The sequence below is a fragment of the Panthera onca genome, chromosome B1, assembly GCF_046562875.1.
Source record: "Panthera onca isolate mPanOnc1 chromosome B1, mPanOnc1 haplotype 2, whole genome shotgun sequence".
Lineage (NCBI taxonomy): Eukaryota > Metazoa > Chordata > Mammalia > Carnivora > Felidae > Panthera > Panthera onca.
The window spans coordinates 190,364,943-190,376,017 of NC_138342.1; the positions used below are offsets into that span (position 1 = coordinate 190,364,943).

Below are 11,075 nucleotides of genomic sequence, written 5' to 3' on the forward strand. Positions count from 1 at the left end.
TCGAGTGTATAGAAGCAAACTCGATAATTAAGGGACTTTATCTATCTGCAGGAGAGAACACCGAGCAGGCTCTCAGTGTTATTCCATACCTGAACTGACACAATTCTTCATCTGCCTAGTTCCTGAAGGTTTTCCCCAAGGTTTGTGAATAGAGAAAAAAATCCTTAACCCAAGTAGCCTTGCTTCACCTGATACTTGATTTTAGGCTATTGTCTCAAAATAATTCTTCTTATAGAACAATGTTTTGGGCAAAGTAACCCATGACCAAGTATGTATAAATAGTGCCCCCCGTATGGTCGACATAACTTTAACATTCGTTCTTTAACAAGAACAGTTAAAATTTATATGCTATCCATGCTTCACAGAACAACTAATATGTATTTTAAAATTTTTAAGTATGATTTTAAAAATAAGTTTACTCATACAACAATTTCAGGGATTCCAAAAAGGTCCACCTTGTTCCACAACATCTTTCATTGTATTAAATGACATCCATCGTATTCCGTGGGAATGACGCCCCCTGGTGTTGTACAATTCAGTGGCTCTGGAGTTTCGGTCCTGATGCCTTCAGCATTTCTTATTCAAGCCCTCTTTGTTTGGATCTCTCAGATCCTGCTAAGGAGTGATGCATTCTTTGATGGCCGTTGGGATAAACAAGGCATCCTCACTAAATGAAAACTGTCATGACTGCAGCCTCATTTCTGACAGTTGAAGTTCATGCTATAGACCAGAGATCAGGACCCACGTGTCTCAAACACCTGCTTTCCTTCTTCACCCTTCTCCTCCTCAAAATCTACCCAGGCTAGAATGAGTGGATTTAACTTCCTTGCTATTCCCTAAAGTCATATTATCCTCTCCTTCCTTATAGGAACTATAACAGCAGAATGAATGCTAGAGAATGTGAATTGCAAGGGAAAAGGAACAAATATTTTCAAAATAGTATCCTTATTTTACCTATGTCATATTTCTCTTGACTGCATTGAATATTTTGAAATGAAAAACAAGGACAGAAGACACACATACTTTACCCCATATTGGTTTCCCAACTGCAGGTTATTGAGTGTATTTGAGAATCCCCACATTGAGTATGGCCCACTATCCGTACACACAGGTAAGATAAACTAGAAATGCTTCCACGGACCTCTTTTTTCATTTCGTGAAAACCATTTTTCTTTAGCCAGTGTCCAAAAAAAAAAAAAAAAAAATAATAATAATATACACATGGTGAAGAGTAATGAGACAGGATTCATGATAATTTGCCTCAACCACTGGTTACATCACTGATTACACCATTGCCTCTGTAAATTGTCCCTTTGATTGCCTCTGTAGATTGCCTCTACAAATAAAAATTATAGGAAATATTAGGAAATGATTATTTCAGATACATACTTGAGCAGTTTCCTTTAATATTTACTTCTCTGGAAGCTTCCTAGTTTAAATGGTCAAATAAAATTTCTTAAATTTTCCTCAAAGTATGATTACACTTACTATTTTCCGGAACACAGGAAACAAATGTCATGGGACAGCGTGTCTCATTGGTATTCACAGTCACTGCCCCAAATTGGAACTAAGTCATCATTTAGTCTTCTGTAAGGATACTGGATTTGAGTCCCTGCTTCACCAGACACTAGTTCTGTTATTTGAGGGAAACAATTCAAAATGGTGATTAATTTTCTCATTTGTAACATAGGATCAACAATACCAACCCACCCCATTGGGTTCAGGGAGGCTCAAATAAAACATAGGTAGGGGCACCTGGCTGGCTCAGTCAGCATAGCATGTGATTCTTGATCTTGGGGTCTGGAGTGCAAGCCCGTCATTGGGTATAGGGCTCACTTTAAAAAAACAAACAACAAACATAGGTAAACCAACAACACATCGTAGGCACCAAATAAATGGTAGCTATTCACATGGGAGTTCTCGCAGTGGCGACAGTTTTACTTTTTGAGCTAGGTAATGTTATATGGGTATTCAATTAATTATTATTGGACTTTACGGACTTCTGCAATTATATTTCATAATAAAAATGTAAGAAATTAAGTGATAGCTATTTTTAGCATTAGTTAAATGTTAACTTGTGTGACGGTCCCTTAAGCCTTACCTGAGTCCCTACTAACTATAAATTCTATATGGTAGATTACTTAAAAACAGATTAGTTTCTTTTTGTAGTAAGCTAGTGACTTTCTAATACCTGTTGCAGAAGGAAGCTTGTCTACACTGGGTCCCATGGTTGTTAAACCCCCTTCTGCTCATGGTCCAAAGAGGTTCTGCAGGAATTAAGGAAGAAACTCAACGGTGGCCACTCTCATTGAACTATCGTCCTGCTCCTGTCTTATACACCCAGGGCTCCCAGTTTTCTCTGAGGATATATGGCTCAAGTTTGAACACTAATTACATGTTCAGGAGTTTTATCATTTCAGAGTGTCCAAGCCCTGGTAAACTGATTTACATGACAACAGTCATAAGAAAAACACCAGGTGATTCTTACCATTTTGGCCTATCTTTATATTCCTTTTCATGCTATATACACTCCACTTCTGTATAATGGTTTTATAGTTCAGTGTATTTACTGTTTATTTTGAGCTAGTTTGGTTGCCTCCTTAATGACTGCCAAGGAGGATTCTGATTCTACTCATAAAAATTTCTAAATCACAGAAGGTATTTGATTGCTTCCTGTTAAGTACTGATATACGTAATCTCTAGTGTTTCTTTTTCTTTTTTTTTTAATTTTTAATGTTTATTTTTGAGAGAGAGAGAGAGAGAGATACCGGGAGAGAGGCAGAGAGAGAGAGGGTGACACAGAATCCCAAGCAGGCTCCAGGCCCTGAGTTGTCAGCACAAAGGCCAATGCGGGGCTCAAGCCCATGAACCACAAGATCAAGACCCGAGCCAAAGTCAGACACTTAACCACTGAGCCACTCAGGAGCCCCTGTAATTTCTAGTTTTTAAAAGAATGTCCAGTATGTAATCCTTCCTTTTCAGTATTACTTTTTTTCCCCCTTTCCAAGTTAGTCAACTTATTTTTGGAACTTTGCCCACTCACTACTCTTTTCTTTCTTTCTTTTTTTTTTTTTTTTTGCTCTATAAACAGCAAAACAACAGATAGAACTTTAAAAATTAATGTTCATTTGCAGATAATAATCCTTCTTCAGTCTCTTTTTGTTTAAATGATAAAAAGCTACAAAGAGTATTTCTATTCATCAACTACATTATTTTTCAAAAGTCATGGCTAAAATTGATACGAAGAGATTTGCCAGTGAAGTGAGTCAATGTAGGACTTTAGCACAATTTTTGACGAAAAAGCTTACAAGCTTCCCTTAAACTACAACACAGTTGTAGGACTGCTCTGGTTCCCAGTTGATGCTTTGGTTACCTTCTCACTGCCATTACTCAGGGATCTAAACAGCAAGGAGAATTCTGTCCCCCCAAAAAAGCTGCCCTTGGTAGGAAAAACGATGGTCCTTCTTTCACACATAATTCAAATTGGAGTAGGCTTTTTATACATACATACAAATACAAATGTATATAAATATGTACATAATACATATAAAAAGCCTTGGAATTACACACCTTTATGACAATTACAATAGCCAATGGAAGCAGTGGCAGGCCCCAAGAATTTGGGTTAAAAATTCACATCACTATTCTTCAAAGTCAACTAACTTTACTGTTAAAAGAAAAGAAAAAAATCCTGCTTTTAATACCGTTAAGAAAAACCAGTTTTAGAATATCATCTCACCGCAGTGATTTAAAAATGAAATTCACTATTTCCCATCTTGATAATTTTATTCACTCAACTAGACTGCAAATTATTTTAAGGTTGTTTTTTTTTTTAATGTCAGTTGAACCCATATGGGACTAATTCCCTAGTTGAGAATATTCAAGACATGTTAAATACCAAGGAGAAGGATTAATAAGCAGAAGAGCTATTGATGTGACTCATTCCAAGGAAATGAAGGCTTTGAAAAGATGTTGTCACTTAATAAAACTGGTAGAAAACTGCAATCTGGGAGTTTCAGAAATCTTAGCATTTAGAGAAATGAGAATTATTAAGACAACATAGTAAGAGCTTGTGTTCTGCAGACAGATACAGGCTTGAATTCATTCTTTGGCCAAATTACTTTGTTTCATCTGAAATACGGGCCAAATAAGAATAATTACTCATAAGGTTGAGGGAAGGAGTATACATAAATAAGCAAATAAACTATCGTATAGTGCATTTTAAGTGTATTATCTCCTTTAACCCTCATAGTTCGAGGGCCATTTGTCTTATTCTACAGATGAAGTTAAAAGGCAGAATTCCCAAAGGGAGACAAGTTTCTATCTCAAGAATTACAGATTCCTACCAAAGCTTGTTTTCTTCTCGAACTATCGTAAAATCTGTTTCTCTATCTGGGATTCTTTACATTTTGATTAAGAGCATTTTATAAGCTGTTAATAAGGCTATAGCAAATGTTTATAAATTAATGCTTTTATAAGAAGCAGCTTTCTCCAAGTCTACTATATCAAAAGGTTAGTATAACTTAAAATATTTTCAATATTCTTTATATTAACTTGAAACAAGCCAATTTAGGAAATACCAAACCACCTAACTAGACACATTACAGAAATTTATTTATCCTTTGTAATATTTGGCTTTTCTAGCAAATCATTGTCCCACAAAATACACACTCCAAGACTGAGGAAAGTCGAGTAATTAGAAGTACTTTCCTAACGCTCAGGTTACTGCTTCTCACAACATATGAAGGCAACCTATTTACAGAATATGGACTTTGGTATCTAATTTTATATCCTCAATGTCGTCATTTTTTTTTATTTATTTATTTTAAAAAAAAAAATTTTTTTTTTCAACGTTTTTTATTTATTTTGGGGACAGAGAGAGACAGAGCATGAATGGGGGAGGGGCAGAGAGAGAGGGAGACACAGAATCGGAAACAGGCTCCAGGCTCTGAGCCATCAGCCCAGAGCCCGACGCGGGGCTCGAACTCACGGACCGCGAGATCGTGACCTGGCTGAAGTCGGACGCTTAACCGACTGCGCCACCCAGGCGCCCCATCAATGTCGTCATTTTTAAAGATTATCTGGTAAAGCGAAAGGTGATCATTTCGAATGTGTAAGTACCCTTGTCTATTTCTAGAATAGAAAATAGAAATAACTTCTTCATCCTTAAAATGATGCTACTTATGTTCAATTTTCCCACTCCAATATAACAGGCACATAAAAGGTCATTTCTTGATTTTTCTCAGGACATTATTACCACTATTGCTCAAAGTGCAGCAGCTAGATAGAAGGCCAGAAAGAGAACAACTTGGGCCAGAGTTTGAAGAAAAATGAAAGAGAACACACAATAGAGTAATACAATCAGAATCATGTCAGGCACAGGATTCCATTTCATTACTAACAAATGTCATGCAACTGGACGAGCTCGGTAGAGCTCAGCATGGCTCTCCATTGTTCCCAGTATTCTTCTAGATTTGTTAAAAAAAAAAAAAAAAAAAACACAAAAAACCATCTAGTTCTAGATTTGCAAACTGTATTTTCTCTATCCATAAAAAGTTGCATATCAGCTATGAAAAATAACCCGGCTGTAACTTATAATGACTAGTAGTGGGAAGCCCATTTGCAGGAATTGGTTCTTAGAGGGGGGGGAAAAAAAACACGACTTCTTGAAAAGGTAAAATAGCTTAAAGCATTTAATATCTAAACAAATCAATCTGTTAATAGTAGTCACAAAATATGCTTAATATAGAAACCCACATTTATGTCTTTAAGAAAAAGTGTAAATTGTATTTTACCTCAAACATAAATTAACCCACTTAAAGAATCTGCAGCGGTCAAAATCATGGTGAATTTTAAACAACTTCAGAATAAAATAACCTTAAGTACTTTATACTGCTTTATATCTAAAAAATGCTTACAACTTCTCATAAAAATAGTCTGAGGCAACTATTTTTTCTTTTATTCTTTAACGAGACATGTTCGGTATCATGGGCAACATTCTTAAAACCTTAAGCTTCACAGACTTTCAAACATTCAAATACTATGGTCCCCTTTTCTTTGATGTGGAGGTTTATTCAGCTGGGGGTGGGGAAAGCGTGGTAGACAACTTAATACATTTTCACCAAATTGAAAGTAGTACAAAAGTTTTAAGATTCTACAGAACTACACATCGTACCTAACGGATCATTAAAAATAGAAGACAGTATTTTCTTCAGCAAATAAAACAGCATACTGGTATGCTGTTAACGCATACTTCTTAACATGTACTGTCATTCATAAATTATTTACAACTTCTACTGTGCGAAGAGAACTAGAATGTAAATTTTCTGCAAAACTGGAAAAAAGCAATACAAAATTTGTGAAAGCCTGTGTTTCATATTATACAAAAGTAAGCCAGTTTTTCTCTTCAAATACCAGACATCATCTGCAGTGGTATTTGGGGCAAATTATAGTAATTCTTGAGGATGTTTTAATGCTGGAGGTAAGTTTACAGGCCTTGACTCTTCATCAAGGAGGACCAGGTCTTCTATTTCACTGCCTCTGTATTTCCTTTTACAGATCTTTACCACTACTTTCTTCTTGAGAAATAACTTCAGTGCTTCTCTTGATGCAACAGCTTTTGCATTCTCTTTGCTTTTTCCACAGCCGGTGCCCAAATACACAGACTTGCACCTCAATTCACAGACAATGCTTTCTTGAGAGCTTTTGTTTTGAGGCAGATCTGCCAGTTCTTTTAGCGGAACAAAAAACACATCCAGTGTGGCCTTCAGAGCCTCTATAGCCGCATTTAGGAGCTCTCCGTGATTCACGTTGGGACTAAAGCCGCCAACGGCCACCAGCTTCCACGCCACCGTTTTATACAGTCTATTGAAAAAAGGTTGTTTCTGCTTCACATCTTCATTAGTTAACTTGCAACAAGAGAATTTAACAGAACTCTCGCTGGACTGCGAAGTACTTTTGGAAGGCAACTGTGATGTGCTCGTCTGAGAACTAATCTTAGAGGCCAGCTGGGACACACCTGCTAAGGAAGGGCTTTTGGAAACTAGAGATCCACTGGTTTGGGAGCTGCTTTTGGAAGCTAACAGCGACGCGGCTACCTGCGACGTGCTTTTGGAAGTCAGCAGCGATGCAGGTGTGGATGTGCTGCTTTTGGGAGTGAGCAAGGATATGCCTGATGAGGAACTATTTTTAGAAGCAGAGGAGGAAACACTTGCCTCTGAACTAGTTTTGGAAGTTAACCCACCTGAAGCTGTCTCTGAACTAGGTTTAGAAGACAACAGTGGCAACTCTCCTTCTGGGCTTCCGGAGGAGCCCAACAAGGGCACCTCGATCTCTGAGATGCTTTGAGAAGCCGAGACTGAAGAGCCTTCCAAAGCACTCTTTTTAGGTGATCCACTCTGTTGTCTGGAATCAGCAGACTGGGTCACATGACTATTCACACTGGATTTCAACAACGAAGAAACAAACGAGGCTGAACCATGTTTATCTGGAGCTTCTGACTCAGAAGCCTTTCCAGACCCTGCCACTGTTACCTGAGAGGGAACGCCGCTACTACTTTGGCTGGAAAGAGACCGATCTCCATCACTTGTAGAGCTATTCTGACTCGAGGTGCCAGAGCTTCGAGTGGAGTTTCCGCTGCTCTCTGATTTGGTGGATGACCCTGCACATGTCGAGCTGTTTTCCTGCTGGGCTGATGCACGTTCTGTTTTGGCAGAAATTTTTGCATGATCCTGCTCAACCGTGGAATTGTTTTTCCCTTCCATGATTCGTTTTTTCGCCGGCTCTTCTACCCCTTCTAAAAAGAAGGAAAACACATATGTGACTAAGTCTAGCTCATACAGATCAGCTGGAAGTTTACAAGACAGATACTTGTTAAAATAAAGGCACAAGGCGAACATATTTCAGGGCTTGCAGTTTCTTTAAAAAAGTGTGGAATAACTTCGTTAATTTCTCAAAACGGTGTCGAATAACATCATTAACTTCTACTATTAAAAAATCAACAGCACAGACAACATATGACACTTGAAAATCTAAAGCAGTCAAAGGAAACTATCCAAAACCAGGGCCTAAAACACACAAACACAGGATTTAGGTTTAACATTCCAACTTGATTAATAACAGTGTATAAATTCTAGCTTGTTAAAAAAATTAGTAATAACAGTAAATCCTAATTACATCAAACTTATGTTCTAAACTCCTATGTATGTTCACATCTATGATCTGCTAACCATTGCTACTCGATATCCCTCTTTTCTTCACCTTGGCAACCAGTTCGTCTCTTGTGGTATGGATTGGAGCACCTGTCACTTTGATGCCTTCAGCCATACTAAGTATTTTATCCATAACTTTTTGTGGGTACCTGAAAAAAGAAAAAGGCACTTTTAAAAAAAAGTGTTTCCCCCCAGCTACTCCTGCTGCTGTGCAAAAACAGGCCACAGGAACGGCATTTCCTGGTCGTAATCAAGAAAGTGTACCAACCGCCAGGAACTTTCGGTTTCCTGGAACCCCAGAAACAAATGCCCCGGATCCTGGGAGGCGGGGTCCTTGCTCACCAACCCTTAAACTTCAGTGTCCATCCACGAGAGCGATGTCAACCAACGACCCTACCAGCAGCCCCCCACCCACCGCGGGGCGGGGGGGGGGGGGGGGGGGCGGGGACGGCAGGCTGTTAATCACGTCGGCTGCTGGCTGAGACGCCCTTCTCCCCCTTAAAGGGCGGCCAGTCCCGCAGATTCCCGCGCTTCCCAACTTCCCCCTCCCCGCTGAGGCTCCGGGCCCCAGCCCGGGGGCGGCAGACAAAACGGGGAGAGCCGGTCGGAGACTCTTCCTCACTCACCGGCACCCGAGGAAGACGTGGTTCGCCCAGGCCATGGAAAAGGAGATGAGCTGCTGCAGCTGCCGATTGCGGGTCCCGCTCTCGGCGTCCGCAGCTTCCTCCGTGTTGGCGGCGGCAGCGCCGCCAGTCGGGGCCAGGTCCCCGGCGTTGCGGAGCAGAAACTCCCGGCGGTGGCGCCAGTGTTTGTCAGTCTCGCCGTCGCAGCGCAGCGCCTCCACCCAGGCGGCCACCCGCGGGTTCTGGCTCAGGTACTCCGACACCTCCTGCGCCATGTTGGGCCTGCGGGTCGCGGAGGCCGCGAGCGGACGCTGCACCGGGAAAGAGGCGGGGTGCGCGGGGGCGAGCGGCCCTGTCACTGCGGCCTGCACCGGCGGCCCTCCGGAGAACGCCCCTCGGGAGGCCGAGACGCCAAACAACAGCGCCCGGAGCAGCCGAACCGCCCACTTCCGCCCGCCGCCGGCTCCTTCCCTTTTATAACCTCGCCGCCGCCGAGCGCCCGCGCGTCCTTCCGGCGCGAGCCGGCTCTCCCAGGACGCTTTGCGGCGCCCGAGCTGCCGCGCCGCGGCCCGGCCGGGAGGCGGAGGGGCGCCCGCGGGGGCGCGGGGGGAGGCAGGGGGGCGAGCGCTCGCGCCTCCCGCCCCGCGAGGGCGGGCCGCCAGTGGCTTCCCCCGGGGCGTCCCGGTCTCCGGCGCCAACGCTTGCGTCCCGGCTCGGCTTTGTGACGCCGCGCGCGCTCCCGCCGTCTCCCTCCCTCCGGCGCGGGGCGTGGAGGCGGGGGAGGCCGGGCGGCGGAGAGGGTGGGGGCCGGGCCGGGCCGGGGCAGGTCCTCGCGTGCCGCCGCGTCCTCGCAGACCCCGAGCCGCCGGTCGGGCGCGCGGGGTGCGCGTCTCCGCCCGAAGACGCTTGTTTGGAGGGGGGGGCCGAGGTGAACAAAAGCCCGCCTCCATCTTTTTGATCTTGTCAGAAAACAGCTTCCAGCGCTGTTTTGAATGTAGACGAGCGAAGCATTGGGAGGCCGTCCTGGACGCGGGGCTTTTAGGAATGTGAAATAGTCACCATGTTAAATAGTAATGATGATGATAGTGAAGTCAGACGATTAATCCAGATCGCCGTCGCACGCGGAGTCCGAAACTCGCCCTTGCCCCGCAGGGTTGGGTTAGGTTTCCGCAGCGCAACCCGGGCGGTGCGGGCTTCCTCTCGCGTTGGGTTTTGGTCATAACTGTGCCGAGGACGGTCGTAGTATTTCCTTAAAGGAACAAACGAACCCCCAGCTGGACAAATAGCCAGGAGGCGGCATGGAAAAGTGCCCGTTTCTCTCTGTCGCCCCGAACCTTTCCCCTTGAGAGCCTCTTCCCCCTTGCATTTCTTTTCTACTTTATACCGTCCACACTTCGCACTTTTACTTCCGACTTGCTTATTGTTCACGCTTCCAAGTTCAGGTATATGTGCCTTCAAGATGAATACACTTTGATAAGTGAAAATAAGTCCTATGTAATAATGATACGTTACGAAGTAAAAAGAAATTTTCCTCTCACTAAATGTGGACTTTGATTCAAAAACGCTTGAATCAGAAAAACCAAGCCGAAAAAGTGACTTAAACTGGATAAGATTTTTTTTTTTTCTTAAGTTTTATTTATTTAATCTCTTCACCCAAGGTGGGGCTTGAACTCAGGACTCTGGAGATCAAGAGTTGCATGCTCTTCTGACTGAAACAGCCAGGCGCCCCTAGATAAGATTTTTTTGTTTTTGTTTTTAACGTTTGTATACATGCTGAAACCATCAACATCCAACTCACACGAAAAGCATACTGCCCGCTTTCCTGCCGTACCAAATGAAACCGGAAAGGCAGAGACACAAAAGGGTTTTGAAGCCTGAGATTTTGCTTCTCATTTTGCTCTTTTTCTCCTTTTCACTGCGAATTTCTGAAACTTGAGAGAGATGAAAAGCTGCAGAAATCTGGCAGTTTAAAAGACGAGAAGTTTTACCGTTTTTGCTTTCGTGAATTAGTTGGCATGGGGAAGACCGGGTAAAAGAAGCCATGATTACATACCTAGGTCATATGTGTGCATTTTAAGCCAACAATTTCCCCACTAATTTTCTTGTTGCCGTGTAGCCCTCTACCTATTTGTTTCATTGCCTTGAAGGGAGAACAAGTGCCTGAATTCCGAAATGATTTGTTTTAAGTTGTAATAAAAGCAATGTGGTCTGAAAGCCACTTTGCGAGAGCCAGGTGCTTGGC

General features: G+C 42.7%; 1 protein-coding gene across 2 annotated transcripts; it reads right to left on the reverse strand.

Moving 5' to 3' along the window:
* Positions 1-5,675: 5,675 nt before the first annotated feature.
* Positions 5,676-9,592, reverse strand: CDKN2AIP (CDKN2A interacting protein). 2 transcript variants are annotated; one of them, XM_060652879.3, is made up of 3 exons: positions 8,837-9,586; positions 8,229-8,359; positions 5,676-7,795 (listed from the first exon to the last, which is right to left on the reverse strand). In XM_060652879.3, exons 1-3 carry the CDS (start codon positions 9,106-9,108, stop codon positions 6,447-6,449), a joined length of 1,752 nt encoding a protein of 583 aa, XP_060508862.1. In that variant the 5' UTR covers positions 9,109-9,586; the 3' UTR covers positions 5,676-6,446. The 2 variants fall into 2 exon arrangements, with proteins under 2 accessions (XP_060508862.1, XP_060508863.1); XM_060652880.3 differs by having other exon boundaries at positions 7,683-7,795; positions 8,260-8,359; positions 8,837-9,592.
* Positions 9,593-11,075: the final 1,483 nt, after the last annotated feature.

Bases quoted from the DNA above. Each gene is read 5' to 3' on its own strand.
- CDKN2AIP (XM_060652879.3), bottom strand. From the start codon at position 9,108: ATGGCGCAGGAGGTGTCGGAGTACCTGAGCCAGAACCCGCGGGTGGCC. The intron at 8,360-8,836 runs GTGAGTGAGGAA...TTCTTTTTTCAG, and splicing joins CACGTCTTCCTCGGGTGCCG to GTACCCACAAAAAGTTATGG. The intron at 7,796-8,228 runs GTTAGCAGATCA...CCTTCTTTTTAG, and splicing joins AGGGATATCGAGTAGCAATG to AAGGGGTAGAAGAGCCGGCG.